Source organism: Panthera uncia (assembly GCF_023721935.1).
Source record: "Panthera uncia isolate 11264 chromosome D3 unlocalized genomic scaffold, Puncia_PCG_1.0 HiC_scaffold_8, whole genome shotgun sequence".
In the NCBI taxonomy this organism is placed as follows: Eukaryota; Metazoa; Chordata; class Mammalia; order Carnivora; family Felidae; genus Panthera; species Panthera uncia.
Window position 1 is genome coordinate 35,782,104 of NW_026057586.1, and position 20,939 is coordinate 35,803,042.

The following is a 20,939-nucleotide window of genomic DNA, read 5'->3' on the forward strand; positions in this document are numbered from 1 at the left end:
TCTGTCTCTCTCTGTCTCAAAAATAAATAAACGTTAAAAAAAAAAATTAAAAAAACATTATACTTAATGACAGACTGAACGCTTTCCACATAAAATCAGGAAGGATGTCTGCTCTTATCACTCCTATATACATAGCACTGCAATGTCCAACATAAGTGGTCATCAATGGTCATTAGAGTAATACAAATTAAAACCACAATGAGATAACATTAAATACCTCTAAGAATGACTAAAATAAAAATAATTATAACAAATGCTGGCAAGAATGCTGAGGACTTAGATGTCTCTTGCATTGCTGGTGGGTAAGTACGATGGTAAACCACTTTTGAAGACAGTTTCTTACAAAACTAAATATGCATTTATTACACAAAATCCCAAAGAAATGAAAATGTTATGCTCACACAAAAATCTAATTCATAGCAACTTCATTTGTAACAGTCAAAAACTAGAAAGAAGGGGCTCCTGGCTGGCTCAGTGGGTGGAGCATGAGACTCCTGATCTCAGGGTTGTAAATTTGAGTCCCAGGTGGGGTGTAGAGATTATTTACAAAAAATTAAAATCTTCAAAAAACAACAAAAACAAAAAAACCCAGAAACTGGAAAGAAGCCAAATATCCTTCAACAGGCAAATGGTTAAACTGTGGTACATCCCCCATGGAATATATTTAGCAATAAAAGGAACAAACTATTGATACACGCAAGAATGTGGATGGATCTAAAAGGAATTACGCTTAAGTGCAGGGGGTGGGGGGGAAGCTAACCTAAAAAGGTAGCATACTGTATGATCCCATTTTTATAGCATTCTCAAAATGACAGCATTCTTGAAATGACAACATTATAGAGATGGAGAGTAAATTAGTGGTTGCTAAGGATTAGGGAAGGGCGGTGGGAAGACAAATTAACTATGTCTATAAAAAGACAACATGAGTGGTTTTTGTAAACAAACCATTTTGTATCCTTACTCTGGTGATGGTACACAAATCTACATGTGATAAAATTACATAAACCTAACTATACACACAAATGAGCACATGTGAAACCTATACAAGATTGATGGATCCTGTCAATGTCAATTTCTTGGTTGTAATATTGTGCTATGGTTAATCAAAATACTACCATTGGTGAAAACTGGAGAGGGGACATGGGCTTTCAGTCTGTATTATTTCTTACTACTACAGGTGAATCCACAATTACCTCCAAAAAACTCTTTCTTTTAGAAAATGCATCACCTTGCTATTCTATTTTTGTTTCTGTGAGTCCTGGACTAGAATAAAATAAATGTCCATGAGTCTGATACTGATAAAAATAAACAACAAAATAAATACTGAAGTAAGTAAATAAATAAATATAGGAGAAGTGACAGCTCATCCTTAAAGAATTATTCCAAGTAATAAATGAAAAACAAATAGGGAAAACATGAAGTAATCATTAGAACATCACAGCAATGATTGTTTCAGTGAAGTCCCTTTGATGGGTGCTTATAATAGTGGGTAAAAGCTTCAGGAAAAAACAAAAAACAAAAAAACCCAAAAAACAATGGATTTCAATAGTCCCCATGGACCTCCTCCAATTTATTCATTAATTACAGAAAACAATGCAACTTTTCAGAGAAACCTAGTACACTCTACATCAATGACATTACCATAGTTAAAAGCACCAGCACCAACACATCAACATCATATATCCACACTATAATAAATCATAATGCAATCTATTATGAGAAAACATGAAAAAAAAAAACCCTGAAATCCTACAAAATATCTGAGGTCATGGGAAGCAAAGAAAAACTGAAGTATTGCCACAAATGGGAGGAGAATAGGGAAACATGAAAACTGAATATAAAATGTGATACTGGAACAGGAAGAAAAAATTAGTAGGCAAGCTTAAGAAATCTAAATAAACTACAGTTAATTAATACTATTGTATCAATGTTAATTTGTGATCATAGCAATATAGTTATTCAAGATATTAAATTTATTTTTTTATAATTTATTTATTTTTTTTCCAGAGAGAGAGCAAGTGCAAGCAGGGGAGAGAGGCAGAGTAAGAGAGAGAGAGAATCTTAAGCAGGCTCCACACTGAGCATGGAGCCTGATGTGGGGCTCAATCCCACGACTTCAGGATCAAGACCTAAGTGAAAATCAAGAGTCAGATGCTCAACTGACTCAGCCACCCAGGTTAACTTTAAAGCTATCTAGATGAAATGTATTAGAACCCATCATAGATTTTTTTTGAAGAGCTTTATTGAATATAAGTTACATATAACAAGGTAACCCACTTAGAGTGTACAATTCAATGGCTTTTCATATATTTACAGAGTTTCTACAACTATCACCATAATCTAATTTTAAAACATTTTCAACTTTGCCATAAGAAACCTTGCATTCATTAGCAGTCACCACCCATTTCTCATTCCTCCAATACTGTACTATTTAGGCAAGTTTTCTGTAGGCCTAAAATTATTTCAAAATAATACAAAAGAATAATGATATTACATTGGATTAAAATGTATATAAATTAAATATATAAAAACATATATATAAACATGTACAAAATTATGACACATTACAAATGGCACATAATCAAGAGAGGAAAATGATATTAAAGTTCTTAAGTTCTAAAGTTCTTGAACTGTTTAGAATAGCTAAAAATACCAATTAATATTAGCTTGTGATTAGTCAAGAATGCATATTACAAATCCCCAGAATGACCGCAGGTCCATTTAAACAGGAAAATGCAAACTATAACTGAGTACAACTAATAACCACAGCATCAAATATATAAGGAAAAAATTGACAAAACTAAGTAGTGAAATGCATAAGTTCCCAATCACAGTGTGACCTCATTTTACCTTAACAACCACTTTTAAAGGCTCCACCTTCAAATACAGTCACGCTCTGAGAACTGGGGGTTCTCATTTCAATATTCATTTCAATATGAATTTGGGTGGGGGGGTGTCACAATTTAGCCCAAAAGAAGCATACAATGCATAAAGATGTAATTGCTAAAAGTAACAACTTAAATATTGGGTAACACAGTTGTATAGAGATAGAATTTTTATGTATCACTTAAGCTAAGTTAGATGAATTCAAATTAAATTGTTACAAATTTAGGGTGTTAACTGTAATCCCCAAGGTAACCATTAAGAAAATAATTAAAAATTTTACAAAAAAAAGAAACAAAAGACCCAGTCAAAATGGTGCGCACACACACACACACACACACACACACACACACAAGATCAAACAAAACAAAAAAAGCACCAATGGAGTAACAAGGAAACCAAAAACAGGAAGCATTTTTCACATTCGTATTACATATAAAACATATATGTACATAATGGCAAAATGGTACTTCATTATAAGAAATTACTTCAAATGTACATGGATTATGCTCACCAATGAAAGCAATTGGGAAGATGGATTTAAAAACAATTATTTTTAATATTTATTTTTGAGACAGAATGAGTGTGAGCAGGAGAGGGACAGAGAGAGAGGGAGACAGAATCCGAAACAGGTTCCACACTGTCAGTGCAAAGCCTGACGTTGGGTTTGAACACATGAACCATGAAATCATGACCTGAGCCGAAGCTGGATGCTCAACTGACTGAGCCACCCAGGCACCCCTAGAAAATGGATTTTTAAAATCCAACAGGGGCACCTGGGGGGCTCAGTTGGTTAAGTGACCAAGTCTTGATTTCAGCTCAGGTCATGATCTCATGGTTTGTGAGCTCAAGCCCCACACTGGACCGCATGCTGACAGTGCATAGCCTGCTTGGGATTCTCTCTCTCCCTCTCTCTGCCCCTACCCTGCTTGCACTCTCTCTCTCTCTCAAAATAAATAAATAAACTTACACACACACACACACACACACACACACACACACAATGTAACTATAAGTTGCCTCTAAGAGACTCATTTTAAATTAAAAGACATAAAGATTGAAAGCTAAAATATGGAAAAAGATATTCCATGCAAGTATCTTTCAAATAGAAAGAGAGCTGAGTTGGTTATACTAATATCAAACAAAATAAGAGTTCAAAACAAAAAATGTTACAAGACAAAGAGATAGATGTCATATACTCATAAAAGGGTCAAGTCCTCAAGAATATATTAAAATTATAAAAATGAACACACTAGAGTTACCAAATATATGAAGAAAGTACTGACACAACTGATGAGGAATATAGTTCACTAATAGTTGGAGAGTTCAATAACCCACTATCAATAACAAATAGAACATCTAGATGCAAGTGATCAATAATAAAAAGAGGAACTTGAACAACACTATAAGTCGACTAGACTTAAAAGACATACAAAGAACATTCCACCAAACAACAGTTGAATCAACATTCTTCTCGAGTGCACATGGAACATTCTCCAGAATAAATCATACATTAGCTCACAAAACAACTCTCAAAATATTTAAAAATACTCAAAGCATGCAAAGTACCTTTTCCACCGCAATGGAATAAAGCCCAAAGTCAATAAGGGAAAGAAAAGTGGAAAATTCATAAATACATGGAAATCAAACAACATACTCTTTTAAATGGATAAAAGGAAAAATCATAAGGAAAATTAGAAAGTACTTGAATGAAAATGAAAACACAACGTATCAAAATCTATGGGGTCCATCAAAAGCAGTGCTCATACAAATTTGTGCTATAAATTATAGCACAAATGCCTACATTAAAAAACGAGAGAGATTTCAAGTCAGAAACTTAACTTTACACCTTAAGGACTAGAAACTAAAACCAAAACCTAGCAAAAGGAAGAAAATAATAAAGAGCAAAGATAAATATAATAGAGAATAGAAATATAATAGAGAATCTATAAAACCAAAAGTTGGTTCTTTGAAAAGATCAACAAAATTTAAAATTTTTTAGCTTAGACTGATAAATGAAAGATGATGTAAATAAAATTAGAAATGAAAGTAGGGACATTACTTCTAACTATACAGAAATAAAAAGGATTGTAAGAGAACAGTACAAACAATTTTATGTCCTAGGCATTGGATAACCTATATAAAATAAACATTTCTAAAAACACAAAAATTACCAGCACTTACTCAAGAATAAATGTAGGATCTAAATAAACCTTTAACAAGTAAGGAGATATAAACAGTAATCAAAAACTACTCTACAAAAACAAGCTAAGAACCAGATAGCTTCGAGGATGAACTCTACCAAATATTTATTTTTTTCCTACCCAATATTTATTTATTTTTAATTCTTTTAATGTTTTATTTTATTTTTGAGAGAGAGAGAGAGAGAGAGGAGCCAGGGAGGGGCAGAGAGAGAGGGAGACACAGAACCCGAAGCAGGCTTCAGGCTCCAAGTTGTCAGCAAAGAGCCCAACATGGGGCTTGAATTCATGAACCGTGAAATCATGACCTGGGCCAAAGGCAGACGCTCAACCAAATGAGCCACCCAGGTGCCCTTCCTAGTCAATATTTAAAGAAGAATTAATACCAATCCTTCTCAAATTCATCCAAAGAACCATTGGTCTCAGAGAATGAGGTAAGTAGTACCTGATAACCTAAGCTAGACAAGGAAACTATGAGAAAATAAAACTACAGACCAAGATCCCCTATGAATAGAGATTCAAAAATGCTCAAAAAAAAAAAGTCAGCAAACCAAATCCAAAAATGTATTAAAAGGTTTATAAACATGACCAACTAACTGATGTTTATCCCAAAAATGCGAGGATGTTTTAACCTAAGACTATCAATCAGGTTTAACACAAATCTACGAACTGGGTGGCTCAGTCAGTTAAGTGGCCAACTCTTGGTTTTGGTTCAGGTCATGATCTTGTGGTTTCATGGGTTCAAGCCCTGCATTAGTCACTGCACTGACAGTGTGGAACCTGCTTGGGATTCTCTGTCTCCCTCTCTCTCGGTCCCTCCCTCTCTCTCGGTCCCTCCCCCACTCATGCTGTCTCTATCTCTCTCAAAATAAATAAATAAACTTAAAAAAGAAAAGAAAATCAATCAACACATATCTGACAAACAAACCTACAAAAATATGTGTTCATATCAACTGACACAGAAAAAGCATTTGAAAAAACTCCCCCAAAACTCAAACTAGGAACGGAAGGAAATTTCCTTAACGTGATAAAGGCAATCTAGGAAAAACTCACAGCTAACATGTTATCCCAATGATGAAAAACTGAAAGCTTTCCCACTAAGTTCAGGAACAAGACAAGAATGCCTGCTTCTACCGCTCTATTCAACAATATGCTGGAACTTCAAGCCAGAGGAAAAAGAAATAAGAGGCACCCAAACTGGAAAAGAAGTAGAACCATCTCTGTTTGTGGATGACATGATTGATTCTATATACAGAAAATCCACAGAGAACCCACAAAAAAAACTATTAGAGCTAATAAACAAATGTAACTGTTTCAGGGTACAAGATTAACATGTAAACCTCTTGTATTTCTATACACAGCAACAAACAATCTGAAAGGAATATTAAAAGAACAATTCTATTTATAAGAACACCTAAAAGAAAATTCTTAAAAATAAATTTAAACAAAAAAGTGAAAGGCTTGTACAGTGAAAACTACAAAACATTGCTAAAAGAAATTAAAGACTTAAATATTGAAAGACATTTCATGTTTGTGGACTGGAACACTTAATATTGTTAACATGGCAATATTCCCCAAAGTGATCTACGGATTTAATATAATCCTATCAAAATCTCAAGTGCCTTTTTTTTTTTCCAGAAGTGGAAATGCTGATCTTGTAATTCATATGGAATTGCAAAGGACCCAGGACAGCTCAAGTCATCTTCAAAAGGAAGAACAAAGTTGGAGGTCTTGTATTTCATGCTTACTACAAAGATACACTAATTGAAACAGTGTGGTATTAGCATTAGAATAGACATATAGAGCAGTGAAAAAGTACTCAGAGTCCAGAAATAAACTGGTATACTTTTGGTCAATCAAATTTTGAGTTGTGCCAAGACCATCAAATGGGAAAAGAACAGTCTCTCCAACAAATAATGCTGGGACAAATGGATTTCCATATGCAAAAAAAAGAAAGAAAAAAAAAAGTCAAAACACTACCCCTTACCATACACAAAAATTAAATAAAAATGGACCAACGGCCCAAATATAAGAGCTAAAACCATAAAATGCATAGAAGAAAACATAGGGTTAAATCTTCATGCTCTTTGATATAGCAATAATCCTTAGATATGACACTGAAAGCACAACTGACAAGAAAAAAAATAGAGAATTTAGACTTAATCAGTAGTAATATCTTTTGTGCTTCAGAGGACACAACCAAGGAAGTAAAAAAAAAAAACAAAACACCCACATAAGGAGAAATTATATGCAAATCATACATCTGTTAATTAAAGTAAATTAAACATTCAAAAACCAATCAATGTAATTTACTACATTAACAGTTGAAGAAAAAAAATATCATACTATTAGCTAATAAAGAAAAATCATTTGACAAAGTTCTACTCCTATTTATGATTAAAAAAACAACTCTCAGCAAACTAGGAACAAAAATAAATTTCTTGGGCCTGATAAAGAACATTTACAAAAATCCTACAGCTTGGAGGTGCCTGGGTGACTCAGTCAGTTGAGTGTCCAACTTTGGCTCAGTTCATGCTCTTGAGGTTCATGGGTTTCAAGCCCCAGGTAGGGCTCTGTGCTGACAGCTCAGAGCCTGGAACCTGCTTCGGATTCTGTGTCTCCCTCTCTCTCTCTGCCCCTCCCTCACTTGCACTCTGTCTCTCTATCAGAAAAAATAAATAAATACTTAAAAAAAGTTTTTTTTTAAATCCTACAGCTTACATTGAAATTAATGATGAAAGACTTAAGATCAGGAACAAGAAGACAAAGACATCCATTTTCATTCAACATTGTAGCACAGGTTCTAGCCAATGCAAAAGGGCAAGAAAAAGAAACAAAGTGTCTACAAATAGAAAGGAAAAAATAAAATTGTTTTTATTTGTAGATGACATGATCCTGAATATAGAAAATCCAAAGTCTTTTTTTTTTTTTTAATTTTTTTTTTTAAGTTTATTTGTTTTTGAGACAGAGAGTGACAGAGCATGAACGGGGGAGGGTCAGAGAGAGAGGGAGACACAGAATCGGAAGCAGGCTCCAGGCTCTGAGCCATCAGCCCAGAGCCCGATGCGGGGCTCGAACTCACGGACCGCGAGATCGTGACCTGAGCTGAAGTCGGACGCTCAACCGACTGAGCCACCCAGGCGCCCCTAGAAAATCCAAAGTCTTATGCCAAAAAAAACTATCATGAAAAATAAATTAAAAAGTCTGAAGGAGGGGGCACCTGGGTGGCTCAGTCAGTTAGGCATCTAACTCTGGATTTCGTCTCAGGTTACGATCACAGTTTGTGAGATGGAGCCCCCTGCGTCTGGCTCTGCACTGAACAGCACAGAGCCTCACTCTCTTCGCCCCTACCTTGCTTGCGTGTGTGCACTTGCTCACTTGCTCTCTTTTTCAAAATAAACATTTAAAAAATTTTTGAAGGAGACCAGGTCAATATTTAAAACACTAATTCTGGTGTGCCTGGGTGGTTCAATTGATCTTTACACATCCAATTCTTGATTTTGGCTCAGGTCATGATCTCAAGGTTCCTCGGTTCCGGCTCCACATGGGGCTCTGTGCTAACAGCAGAGCCTGCTTAGGATTCTCTCTCCTCTCTCTCTGTCCCTGCTCCTGTGCGTGTGTGCTCTCTCTCTTTCTCTCAGAATGAATAAACTTTAAAAGATTCTGTGTTATCATATAAGAAATTATATAAAATTAAAAATTAAATGTAAAATAAAAATTTTTAATTACAACATCTCCAATAGTATCAAAAACATAAAATACTTAACGACAACATACGTGCATATATTATAACCTGTACCATGAAAACTACAAATCACTACAGAAAAAAATTAAGAAAATCCAAATTAATGGAGAAATATGACCTATCACAGACCAAAAGTCTCAATAACATAAAGATGTCAATTTTCCTCAATTTGATCTACAAATTCAATACACTCTAAACAAAATTTAGGAGGCAACTTTCTTTTAAAAGTTGAAAAGCTAATTCTAAAATTTACAGTGAAATGCAAAGGACTTCAAAAAGCCAAACTAGTTTTCAAAAAGAACAAAACTGTAGGACTTACCTGATTTCAAGACTTACTATAAAATTACAGTAATCAAGTCAATTTGGTATTGGCATAAGGGCAACACAAAGATCAATGGAATGGAATGGAATGAAAAGCCCAGAACAGATCATGCATGTATGGTCAACTGATTTTGACAAGGAGGCAGAGGTAATTCTGCAGAAAGGGTAGTCTTTTCTAACAAAGGAAAAAAATCATCTTGGGATGGGCAAGATCTTTTAGATAGAACACTAAAGACACGAACAACAAAAGAAAAAGTTGATGAAATAAAAACTCTTCCTTTACAAAAGAAAACACTAAGAAAACCAGAAAGCAAGGTTGGGGAGAAAACCACATATTTGACAACTTGCATCCACAGTATATAAAGAACATATCAGTATCAAGAAGAGAATGGGGTGGGTCAAAAAAAACAGGCAAAAGATTTTAACAGACACCTGAAAGAAGAATAGCCAATGATACTATTAATCTTAGGACAACACAAATTAACTCCACAAGGAGAGATCACTATACTCATTAGAATGGCTAAAATTGAAAGAAATGACGATACCAAGAGTTAGTAAATATGCTGAATGATGGAATTCTCATCAGTTGCTAGTGGAAGTGTTGAAATAACACAACCACATTAGAAAACAGTTTGACAATTTCTTATAAGGCTAAATGTACACTTAAGATATAACTGGGCAATTCTGTATGTAATTATTCACAGAAGAAAAGTTAAAACATCATATCCACACAAACACTTGTACATGAATGTCATAGAAGCTTCATTCATAAAAGGCAAAAACTCAAACAACTCAAATGTGTATTAACAGATGAATAGCTAAGCAAATTAAAATACAGGCCAGCAATGAAGACTACTCAATAAAAAAACAATAAAAAAAAAAGTACTATTCCTGCACACAACAAATTGAAAAAAAAAATCTCAAAAATATCACCCTCTGAAATAAGCCAGATATAAAAGGACAAATATTCTATGATTCCACTCGTAGAGTCAAATTCACAGACACACATGGAACAGTGGTTACCAAACAGTTGGGGTGAAGGGAGGATGAGGAGTTATTTTTAACGGGATACAGGGTTTGAATGATGAAAAAGTTCTGGAAATGGGATTGTGGAGATGACTGCACAACAATATGAATGTACTTAATACCACTACAGACTTAAAAATGGTTAAGCTGATAAATTTTATGTACATTTTACTATACACACAAAATCATCTCGCAGAAGGAAAAAAAAGCCAGACAGAAGAGGGTACATACTGTCTGGCCATTTACGTGGCATGTCAGAACAAGTAAAACTAAGCAATGATGACAGAAATCACATTATTGGCTGTCTGGAAGGAAGAAACAGACTGTAAAAGGTCTCAACATAACTTTTAAAAATGACCTTACATTTGCTAAAACTCACTGAAATATACACTTAAAACGTATATGTATCAAAAAATGCATACATATTATTGAATATAAGTTGCACTTCTATACATTTTAAAATAAATAAATAAGCTTGAGGAGGGAACGAAATGCAACAGGTAGAAAATTATACTATAGACTAGGGGCACCTAGGTGGCTCAGTCAGTTAAGCATCCAACTTCCACTCAGGTCATGATCTCACAGTTCACAAGTTCAAGCCCCACGCAGGGCTCAGTGCTGACAGTTCAGAGCCTGACGTCTGCTTTGAATTCTGTGTCTCTGGTTCTCTCTGCCCCTCCCCCACTCACAGTCTTTCACTCTCTCTCTCTCAAAAATAAACATTAAAAATAAATAAATAATAAATAAATAAATAAAAGAAAATAATACTACAGACTCTAGGAAGGAGGCTATGTTGTGGTGTACAAAGAAGGTAGTAGCTGAAAGGAAACATGTGGTCAGAGGAGTATTTTATTTCTCAAGACGAAAGACAAATGATTGTATTTAATGACAATAGGAAACCAGTTATTTGAAACCAAGCTAAAAATCCAAAGATAAAAGAATACAAAAGGTAGGAATGTTTTGTTGCCAGTGTTTAAGGAATATGGCACTTCCCCACTTCAACATAAATGAGTCTTGTAAAAGCAAGTGAAAATGGTTTGGGCAGTATGAGTAGAAACAAGTAGACTGAAATATCCAATAGAGGAAACGTAGCAAACTCAAGAAACCTAGAACACGTTATTCCCATGTATCTGTACATTAATGGTAAATACAGTAATACTGGAGTTTTCTGGCAATATAAGCAAATTTATACTAATACCCTGTAGTGACATACTGACCCTCTACCAAGAAACCAGCATTTTCCTGGAAAGCAGAAGGTTGCTGAAACCAAAACAATATGCTCTAATATTTCAGGTATTCTCCAAGCCTGGCAACTGAAATGAAATGGATCACTAAAGGCGCGCCTGAGTGGCTCTGTCAGTTAAGCTTCTGGCTTCGGCTCAGGTCATGATCTCATGGTTCATGGGTTCGAGCCCCGCGTCAGGCTCTGTGCTGACAGCTCAGAGCCTGGAGCCTGGTTCGGATTCGGTGTGTCTCTCTCTCCCTGCCCCTCTCCCACTCGCGCTCTGTCTCTGTCTCTCAAAAATAAATAAATGTTAAAGTGGATCACTTAGGACAACAATGGCAACTCAGGACCATTAATATATGGAATCAAACTAATGGTAATAGTTTTCAACGCCATCAAGTGTATGTAAGGATAGCCACAGCCATTTAAGTGGTAAAAAGTTTTGTGAAAAGGTCATCTGCAAGTATGGAGGGTTAACTAATGTTTTCCCAACACAAAGAACACTATTTGAAGTTGATGAAAACTCTACTTGGGGGACTAAAACAGCCAAAGAACTCTAGTGAAAAAAATTACCGTTTATCTCAGGAGGGACATCAAATTCAGAGTAAGGTATGTACTCTGAATTCTCACACCCTATACCCTAGCCCCCAAAACATCACTGATGTTATCCTTTATAACTGCAATTACATGATTTGGTAAGGTAATTATTTTTTAAGTTTACTTATTTATTTTTTTTATTTTTATTTTTTTTTTACAAGTGCTGGAATTCACTTTATTATTTTTTCAATATATGAAATTTATTGTCAAATTGGTTTCCATACAACACCCAGTGCTCATCCCAAAAGGTGCCCTCCTCAATACCCATCACCCACCCTCCCCTCCCTCCCACCCCCCATCAACCCTCAGTTTGTTCTCAGTTTTTAAGAATCTCTTATGCTTTGGGGCACCTGGGTGGCTCAGTCGGTTAAGCGGCCGACTTCGGCTCAGGTCATGATCTCGCAGTCTGTGAGTTCGAGCCCCGCGTCGGGCTCTGTGCTGACAGCTCAGAGCCTGGAGCCTGTTTCAGATTCTGTGTCTCCCTCTCTCTGACTCTCCCCTGTTCATGCTCTGTCTCTCTCTGTCTCAAAAATAAATAAAACGTTAAAAAAAAAAAATTAAAAAAAAAAAAAAAAAGAATCTCTTATGCTTTGGCTCTCTCCCACTCTAACCTCTTTTTTTTTTTCCTTCCCCTCCCCCATGGGTTTCTGTTAAGTTTCTCAGGATCCACATAAGAGTGAACACATATGGTATCTGTCTTTCTCTGTATGGGCTATTTCACTTAGCATCACACTCTCCAGTTCCATCCACGTTGCTACAAAGGGCCATATTTCGTTCTTTCTCATTGCCATGTAGTATTCCATTGTGTATATAAACCACAATTTCTTTATCCATTCATCAGTTGATGGACATTTAGGCTCCTTCCATAATTTGGCTATTGTTGAGAGTGCTGCCATAAACATTGGGGTACAAGTGCCCCTATGCATCAGTACTCCTGTATCCCTTGGGTAAATTCCTAGCAGTGCTATTGCTGGGTCATAGGGTAGATCTATTTTTAATTTTCTGAGGAACCTCCACACTGCTTTCCAGAGTGGCTGCACCAATTTGCATTCCCACCAACAGTGCAAGAGGGTTCCCGTTTCTCCACATCCTCTCCAGCATCTATAGTCTCCTGATTTGTTCATTTTGGCCACTCTGACTGGCGTGAGGTGATATCTGAGGGTGGTTTTGATTTGTATTTCCCTGATGAGGAGCAACATTGAGCATCTTTTCATGTGCCTGTCGGCCATCCGGATGTCTTCTTTAGAGAAGTGTCTATTCATGTTTTCTGCCCATTTCTTCACTGGGTTATTTGTTTTTCGGGTGTGGAGTTTGGTGAGCTCTTTATAGATTTTGGATACTAGCCCTTTGTCCGATATGTCATTTGCAAATATCTTTTCCCATTCCGTTGGTTGCCTTTTAGTTTTGTTGGTTGTTTCCTTTGCTGTGCAGAAGCTTTTTATCTTCATAAGGTCCCAGTAGTTCATTTTTGCTTTTAATTCCCTTGCCTTTGGGGATGTGTCGAGTAAGAGATTGCTACGGCTGAGGTCAGAGAGATCGTTTCCTGCTTTCTCCTCTAGGGTTTTCATGGTTTCCTGTCTCACATTCAGGTCCTTTATCCATGTTGAGTTTATTTTTGTGAATGGTGTGAGAGAGTGGTCTAGTTTCAACCTTCTGCATGTTGCTGTCCAATTCTCCCAGCACCATTTGTTAAAGAGACTGTCTTTTTTCCATTGGATGTTCTTTCCTGCTTTGTCAAAGATTAGTTGGCCATACGTTTGTGGGTCTAGTTCTGGGGTTTCTATTCTATTCCATTGGTCTATGTGTCTGTTTTTGTGCCAATACCATGCTGTCTTAATGATTACAGCTTTGTAGTAGAAGCTAAAGTTACTTATTTATTTTGAGAGAGAGACAGAGACACACACAGCCAAGTGGGGGAGGGGCACAGAGGGAGAGAGAATCCCAAGCAGGCTCTGCACTGTCAGCACAGAGCCTGATGCAGGACTTGATCCCACAAAACACAAAATAATGACCTGAATCGAAACCAAGAGTCAGATGCTCAACCAACGAGCCAGCCAGGCACTCCTAGTAAGGTAATTTTTTAACTTCAGTCTTTTTACAAAAGCTTCCACAAACATTATTTTATGGCCTGGACATTTTGAAACACTTCATACAGTCATCTTTAATTAAAAGTAAAGACGGAAAAGATCTATTTCCAAACATGCAATTCAAAGACAAAAATAGTACTATTTTAATCAATTTTTAGGTATGGCCTTTCCTTAAATTTGACTTTTACAATTTGTATTAATACATTCCTCTATATACATTTTCATTTATTAAGTATTTTAAGACCCCAAAACTGGATGTGTGTGTTGACAACTAAGTCACTCCAAGTAGATATGCTTCATACATATCATTAATAAACTGAAATATTAAAACCAAATAGTTACAAACTATCATTCACAAAATTCAAAATCCCTTACTTTGAATCCTGAAAGCATCAGGAGTTAGCAGAATGACCATAGATATTCTTGTGATGAACTACAGTAAAGTCAATGTTCATTTTTGGTCAGATGCTAAACCAAAACCAAAGGTAGTTGCTATGACACTGATTACAACATATCAACCTATATCAACAGCAGCGCTAAACTCCTACATTTTCCCTTGTGATAGAGGACCACTGCACATATGTGCACCAAACAATTTGGGAAATTAAATACACAAGAAAATGTAAATTGGAAAGTGGTTTGTTCTGGTTTTTCTTTTTTTACTTTTTTCCTACTTTTCTTTTTTTGGGGCCACAGAATACCTTTTTTTCTAAGTCTTTGCTTTCCTAAGATCAATGATACAATGACATCAAACCATATTTTCGGTTTCTATTTTCAAAAAATTGTCTTATATAATAATACATTTCATATAAGATTTTATCTCACCTGGCCAGTTCTTTAATTAAATTTGCAATGCGTCTTTTGTCTTCGAGACATAAATCCTTCAATGATGCACTCTTTATTCCTCCCTTGCAGAAATTCTAATACAAAACAGAAAAATCTTTTGGTTAAACTTTGGCTAAAAACAATTTTTAAGACTCTATGAGAAGTCTCTTAAAATTAGCCTAGGAGGTAAAAAATTTCTCAGATATCTTTTCTCTGGTGGTACACTCATTACCTGTTTCATTCAAACCTACTATGAACTCAAAACAGGCTAAGGAACTGTCTGTCCAGCAGGGGACATCGCGATGTTTACACAGAAAAGCACACAGGAAGAACTCAAAAGGCAGAAATGTCCCTGCTTAAATATTAGGGAATACTAAGGAAATAATGTTCCCTTGGTGAATGTCACAAAACAAACACCTACTGGAAGTTACTGAGAACCTTTCCTCCATCACAGCCCCTAGGCTGCTTGAAAGCACACTAAGGTTGGCAGCAGAGGCACCAGTTTCTAACCTCTCAGTACATCCTAAAGTTCATTGCACTGGGTACTAGACCAAAGAATAATAAAAGTAGCTAACACATACCTCGTGCTTACTGCATGTCAGGAACACTGTAAGTATTTTACACTTACTAATCCATCTCACTTTCACAACAGTGGTATTAGGTAGGTATTATTTCTATTAACAGCGAGGGTACATATCTTGCCTAGGATACCAACAGTTAAAGTAGCAGAATGAGTATGTGCTCTCAACCACTGAACTATCTCCTCCCTCTCTTGTGCTATAAGAAGTTCTCCCAGTACTTGAACATCAAGTACTTGCACATGAACATCTTTAAAGCAATGAAACTTAGGGAACCACAAGGAAACTAGAGGTAACATGTAAATGGAAGGAAACTTTGGCATTTGGACAACCACAAAGTAGATTAGTCCAATTTCTTCAGGTAGCCAAGGGTAATCCAAGACCTCTAAAATGAATCCTGGAAATACTGATAGTCTCAGATGGGAAATACTGATAGTCATAGATGGGGAGAAAAAGGAAATTATATCAAGGAGATGGTAAAAAAAATGAAATGAGTTTGGTTTTGGTCAACTCAAGATGCCAGGAGGATAGTCATACAGAAATGTTTAGGCAAGAAGTTGGAAATGTGGGTCTGGCTCTCAAGTCAGAGAAAAATATAAAAGATTTAAACTTCAGCCATACTGTGGGGGCGCCTGGGTGGCTCAGTTGATTAAGCGTCCAACTTCGGCTCAGGTCGTGATCTCGCAGTCCCTGAGGGTGAGCCCTATGTCAGGCTCTGTGCTGACAGCTCAGAGCCTGGAGCCTGCTTCAGATTCTGTGTCTCCCTCTCTCTCTGCCCCTCCTGTGCTTGCTCACGCACTCTCTTTCTCTCTCTCAAAAATTAATAAACGTTAAAATTTTTTTTAAAAAACTTCAGCCATACTGTATTACGGATGATGTTTAGATTTTTATTATTCTCTTTATACTTTTCTATGTTCTAAATTTTCCTTAAAATTAAGAAAAAATATTAGTTTTTAAAAATTATCTACAAATCCAAGATAATAAATTAAAATTGGTATTTGAAAGGACAAGATGAGAATCAGAAGGATATAATATTGTGGGAGAAAAAGAAACGTTTCAAGAAGAGTTTGGGGATAAGAGTGGTAAGGAACAAAAAAACTACACAGAATGTGAAAGAAGTCACTCCATTTGGCAATGGAAGAAGTTGCTGAAAACACACGAGAAGACATCTGGGAAGACATCTGAGTAGCGGTGCCATGAGTAGAATAAACAAGAGAAACCCCTGCACGTGGGCAAGAACCTCAGCAGCATTGTGTTTAACGCACTTGAAAACACAAATGTTGTCAACTAAAGAATAAACTGTAGCATATGTATACAATGGAATTCCATAGGCACGGGTTGTTACACTATTAATTGGCTTCCATCTTCAAACCCACCCTTCCAGCCTCTGCTTTGTGATGCTGAGGCTGAGACTCCGAAACCTTACTTCTTTGCCACATGGCTCTCTGTTAAAATCTGTGAACAGGAAGAACGAGAGGGAGACCAGAGGTTGTCAGAAGAAAAGACACTGTCGTCCCTATTGGCGTCCTGTTCCCACCCATGTTCTGCCCCGCCCCGGGCCCAGAGTGTACCCTGGCAGGCACAGCAGGCTGCGGTTTACAATTTTCCCAGCCCTGGCAGAACCAGCCTTTAGCATGTCTCCTCAGGGACAGCAGTGCCTCTGAGGCTGGTTCCCCCTCAGTCCAGGTTCCAGCTCTCACGGGCCCCTCCGTCAAGCTTCTAGGTGTTAATAACTGCAACTTGCTCTGGCTGTTTTCCTAGCCCTAGAGATGGGAACTGTTTCTTGCGGTTACTGCCTACATGAAATCTTGATGAGGTCGGTTTGCCTTTGCAATTTTCCAGCACCAATTCAGCGGGTCTTTATATTAAACATGCTCAGTTAGAATAACTGACTAAACTCTGATTGAAATATCAGTGAAAATAAATGACAGAATTATATATAACATAAGTAAATTTCATGAACATTAATATTAAGCAAAAAAAGCAAATGATGCAACATAGTATTAGCTCATTTATATAAAGTTCCAAATACATAGAACACTGAACGTTGTTTAAAAAACAATTATGTATTAGACTATATAGGACAAGGGTTGGTAAACTACAGCTGCAAGCCAAATCTGGTTCACTGCCTATTTTTGTAAATAAGGGTTTATTAGAACATAGCCATGTACATTAATTTACACATTGACTCTCTTCACACTACAGTGGCAGAGTTGAGTAAGTGAGACAGAGACCACATGGCTCACAGAGGCTGAATATTTACCATCTGGCCCTTTACAGAAAAAGTTTGTCAACTCCTGACATACAAAAACAAAAGAATGATGGGGCACCTGGGTCAATCAGTCAGTTAAATGTCCAACTCTTGATTTTACCTCAAGGGAACCAGGTTGGGATTCTCTCCCTGTCTCTCTGCCCCCCCTGCTCACTCTCACTCTCTCAAAAATAAATAAGTAAACTTTAAAAAGAAAAGAAAAGAAAAGAAAAGAAAAGAAAAGAAAAGAAAAGAAGAGAAAAGGAAAGGAAAGAAATGATAAACACAAAGTCCAGAATAGGTATTACCAAAGAAGATGACAGAATACAGGAAGGACATACCTCTACAGCCACGTGGTTTACAATGGCATCACTGCAATGCAGTGGGGAGAAGAATGGTCTTCTCACTCACGGGTGCAGACCAATAGACTGTCGGTATGGAAAAATGAACTGACCTTAACACGATACACGTAATAATTCCCGATGAGTAGTGGATTTTACTGTGAAGAGTAAAACAATGTGGCTTCTCAAAGAGAGAAAGAACCTGCTGCAAACAGTATAGTTGGCCAAGGGCCTCACCTAACTCCTGCCACACCTTCAGATCCACTGTGGTGTTCACGCCAATGCCAATGACTGGGAATGGCAGAGATGCTAGAACTGAACCATTTCTGCCTGCCAGGCCATCCTTAAAGAACAACTTGTGCTCTGAGGTTCCCCATTAGCCTGACAGACACTGCCTCACACTGCAAAGCATTACGAAGTCTGAGGTTTCTCCTAGTCAATTTTTCTTCTTTCTTTATTCTCTCACTGATGCCAGATGTAGAGTAAAATCCTAAGGCTCTCCTTGTGTATCTCTGTTCGCTTTACTCTCTATTCTATGTCAGCTTTTCCTCCACTGAATCTCTGCCATTTCTACTTTCATCATAGCACCTACTTCCCAGAAGACTTGAACTGACACCATTACCATTTTGAAACTGTTAATGAATTAAGGGCCTAGCTTTTGGACACCAAAGATCACGAGAACATATATAGAAAAACCACAAGCCGTCATGTTCCCCAAGGAAAAATGCACACATCTTCCTAGTTTTGAGGAAAAAAAAAAATGCATACACACACACACACACACACACACACACACACACATCATTTCTAGTTTTGAGACAAAATACATCCCATACACTTACATTCCACCTTCCAGGCAAAAAGGAGTAACAGGAACCAATTTATTCCAATGCCTAAAACAACCAAAAAATCTGACCAAATATATCAAAAAGCAGTTCTCAAACACTGGCTAGCAGGCAGCACAGGAAAGTGATCGCTGAAAGAGGGGAACCAAATAAGATGAGGCATACCATTATCTTACTTCAACTGCCTCTGGAGTTTCCAATGTGCAACGTGGGAAACCCAAACGAAGCCCAGCAATCTCCCCAAGTTGAGAAGACAGAGCTAGGCATCCACGAAGGCCAAGGTGTCTAGCGTTTGCAGAGCCGAGTACTGGAGAAGACAGAGCTGCACAGAAAGTGAGCTCCAGGGATCTGCAGAGGGGTCCCTGAACATCAACCACTGAGTACTGATCAGCATACGTTTATGAGGGGACCCACCAAAATCCAGGGAAAGAACAACTCAATGTGAGAATAATTTTTGCAGCTAATACAGTGCCAGGAATAGCTCATGCTCCCACGAGCCAGAGTGGAAAACCTTATAATTCAAGGGACAAAAGCAAGAATACTCAGAAAGGTACTGTCTACAGTAGGCAAAATTAGCCCTATATTAAAAGCTGCTCTGGTGTCATCTTTAAAATCTTAAACCCAAGCTTCAGAAAGATCAAACTACTTCTAAATAACTTAACTCAGTCCCAGAAAAACAGCTCAAGATTATTTATAGAAACACATAATATTCAAAACTCAAAAAAAGGTATGCTTCACTTTGTTTGGTGGTATCCAATAAAAAACAAGCAGGCAGGTAATGAGGCAGAAAAATACAATACATAATTCGAAAATGGACTCAGTTGAAATCTCCCCATAAAGGACTCAGATGACAGAACTATAAACAAGAACTTTAAAAGTTACTATATTCCATATGCTCAAGCAACTAGAAGACCAAGCCTGTTAAGTAGACATGAAATATATAAATAAAAACAAAAGACTCAGATTGAATTTCTAGAGATAAAAACATGGGCTTATATAAAAAATACACTGAATGAGATAAGTGGTAGATTAGACACTTCAGAAGTTGATTAATGAATTTGAAGACAAAGCAATATAAACCATCCATAGATAAACATGGAACAATAGCAACAACAAACTGAAGGAAAAAATGAGCAGAAAGCTGTGGGGTAAGCTTAAGTGGCCTACTGGAGTCCTCTGTGTAACTGGAGTCCTCATAAGGCGGGGGGGGGGGGGGGGGGGGGGAGACACAGTAATATCTTAATATGTAATGGCTGAAAATTTTCCCAATTTTATGAAAACTATAAACTGTCAAATCGAAAAGGCCCAACAAACCACAACCAAAAGACATATTTAGAAAATTAGTCAAGGTATACTATAATCAAATTGCTTGAAACCAGGGAGAAAACAAAAATCTTAAAAGTAGCCAGAGTTTAAACTCACACATATTAAATGCAGAAGAACAGAAGCAAGGGTGACGGCAGACTTCCCCCTCAAAAACAGTGCAAACCAGTAAATATATGCAATAATATTATTAAAGTACTGAAAGAAAAAACTGTCAACTCAAATTCTATAACCAGTAAAAACGAAAGTGAAACACAATTGAAATAAAAGAAATCCAAACTGGAAAGGGAGATGTCAAACTATCTCTGTTCACAGATGGCATAATCACACATATAAAAAACTGTAAGAAATTCACCTTAAAAACTATTAGATCGAAACTAGTAAGTGAATTTAGAAAGGTTGCAGGATACAAAACCAAGAGACAAAATCAATTCTATTTCCATACACTAGCGACAAATAATCCAAAAATGAAATTAAGAAAATAATTCCATTAATAATAGAATCAAGGGGCGCCTGAGTGGCTCAGTCAGTTGAACGCCTGACTCTTGATTTCAGCTCAGGTCGTGAACTCACGATTTGTAAGACTGAGCCCCGTGTCAGGCTCCTGTGCTGGGTGTGGAGCCAGTTTAAGATTCTCCCTCTCCCTCTGCCCCTCCCGCCGCTCTCCCCAACTCCCCCCAAAAAATAGCAT

General features: G+C 37.0%; 1 protein-coding gene across 1 annotated transcript in view; it reads right to left on the minus strand.

The window, feature by feature from the left end:
- The window catches only part of KIAA1328 (KIAA1328 ortholog), a 343,712-nt gene that overhangs the window by 311,847 nt on the left and 10,926 nt on the right, over positions 1–20,939 (minus strand). The window contains exon 4 of the mRNA XM_049619518.1: positions 14,911–15,005. Coding sequence (XP_049475475.1) covers positions 14,911–15,005 — 95 coding nt within the window. The remainder of the gene's footprint in view (positions 1–14,910; positions 15,006–20,939) is intronic.